At 59.0% G+C, this 928-nt stretch overlaps 1 protein-coding gene across 1 annotated transcript in view; it reads right to left on the reverse strand.

Annotated features, from left to right (window-relative positions):
* Nucleotides 1–928, reverse strand: part of VOLCADRAFT_89222 (uncharacterized protein) — a gene marked incomplete at both ends in the record, with an annotated part of 11,834 nt that overhangs the window by 5,226 nt on the left and 5,680 nt on the right. The window contains 2 exons of the mRNA XM_002948846.1: nt 169–412; nt 664–821. Coding sequence (XP_002948892.1) covers nt 169–412; nt 664–821 — 402 coding nt within the window. The remainder of the gene's footprint in view (nt 1–168; nt 413–663; nt 822–928) is intronic.

The raw sequence follows: 928 nt of genomic DNA on the forward strand, positions 1-928 counted from the left end.
CCCGCGCTCTGGCCCATGGGTATTAGGTGTTAGGTACTAGGACCTCGCAAACACCCCCAACCCCCATATATAACACTGCTTCCCCCCCCACAACCCCACCGTCCGCTCCACACGCAAACACACACACACGCAAAAACCCCCTTCCAAGCGGCCCCCCGGAAAACCTACCCTCCGGATACACCAGCGGGAAGGGCTCCCCCCAGTACCGCTGCCGGGCGAACAACCAGTCACGTAGCTTGTAGTTCACCTGGCGGCTGCCCGCACCCGCGCCCTCCAGCCAGCTCACCACCGACCCACGGGCCACCTCGCTCGACTGCCCGTCAATGGACAGCGCCGAGGAGGAAGAGTTGACGGCGACGCCGGGCTCAGTGTACGGCAGCTCGACCTCGCCTCCATCCGCGGGGGCTACGACCTACGCCGCAGCTCAGGCGGAATGCGGAAAAGGGAAGGGGGCAGACGAACCACGAACGAATGAAGCTGATACCAGAGAGAGGGCGATGAAGGACCAATCATAGGACTTGTAGGAAATAAAGCAGGAAATAAAGCGCAAGAATAGGTCGGCCGTGGCACAACCAAGGCGGGCGTAGGAAAACGGACAGGCTGGCAGACATATGTACGTACGTATATACTCAAGCACACACACACACACACTCACTCACGTACCTGCTTAATGGGCAGTCCGAAACGGACGGCGAATTCGTGGTCCCTGACGTCATGTCCGGGTACGGCCATGATGGCCCCACTGCCGTACGACCCGAGCACGTAATCCGCAACCCACACAGGTACCTTCTCCCCGGTAGCGGGATTGATCGCAAAGCTGCCTGCAACGGCGGGAGAGGGTTAATGTGGGACATACATACATACATACATACATACATACATACATGTGGNGAGGGGGGAGGGTTGTGGGATGTGTGTGTTTGCAAGA

Source organism: Volvox carteri (genome assembly GCF_000143455.1).
Source record: "Volvox carteri f. nagariensis unplaced genomic scaffold VOLCAscaffold_11, whole genome shotgun sequence".
In the NCBI taxonomy this organism is placed as follows: Eukaryota; Viridiplantae; Chlorophyta; class Chlorophyceae; order Chlamydomonadales; family Volvocaceae; genus Volvox; species Volvox carteri.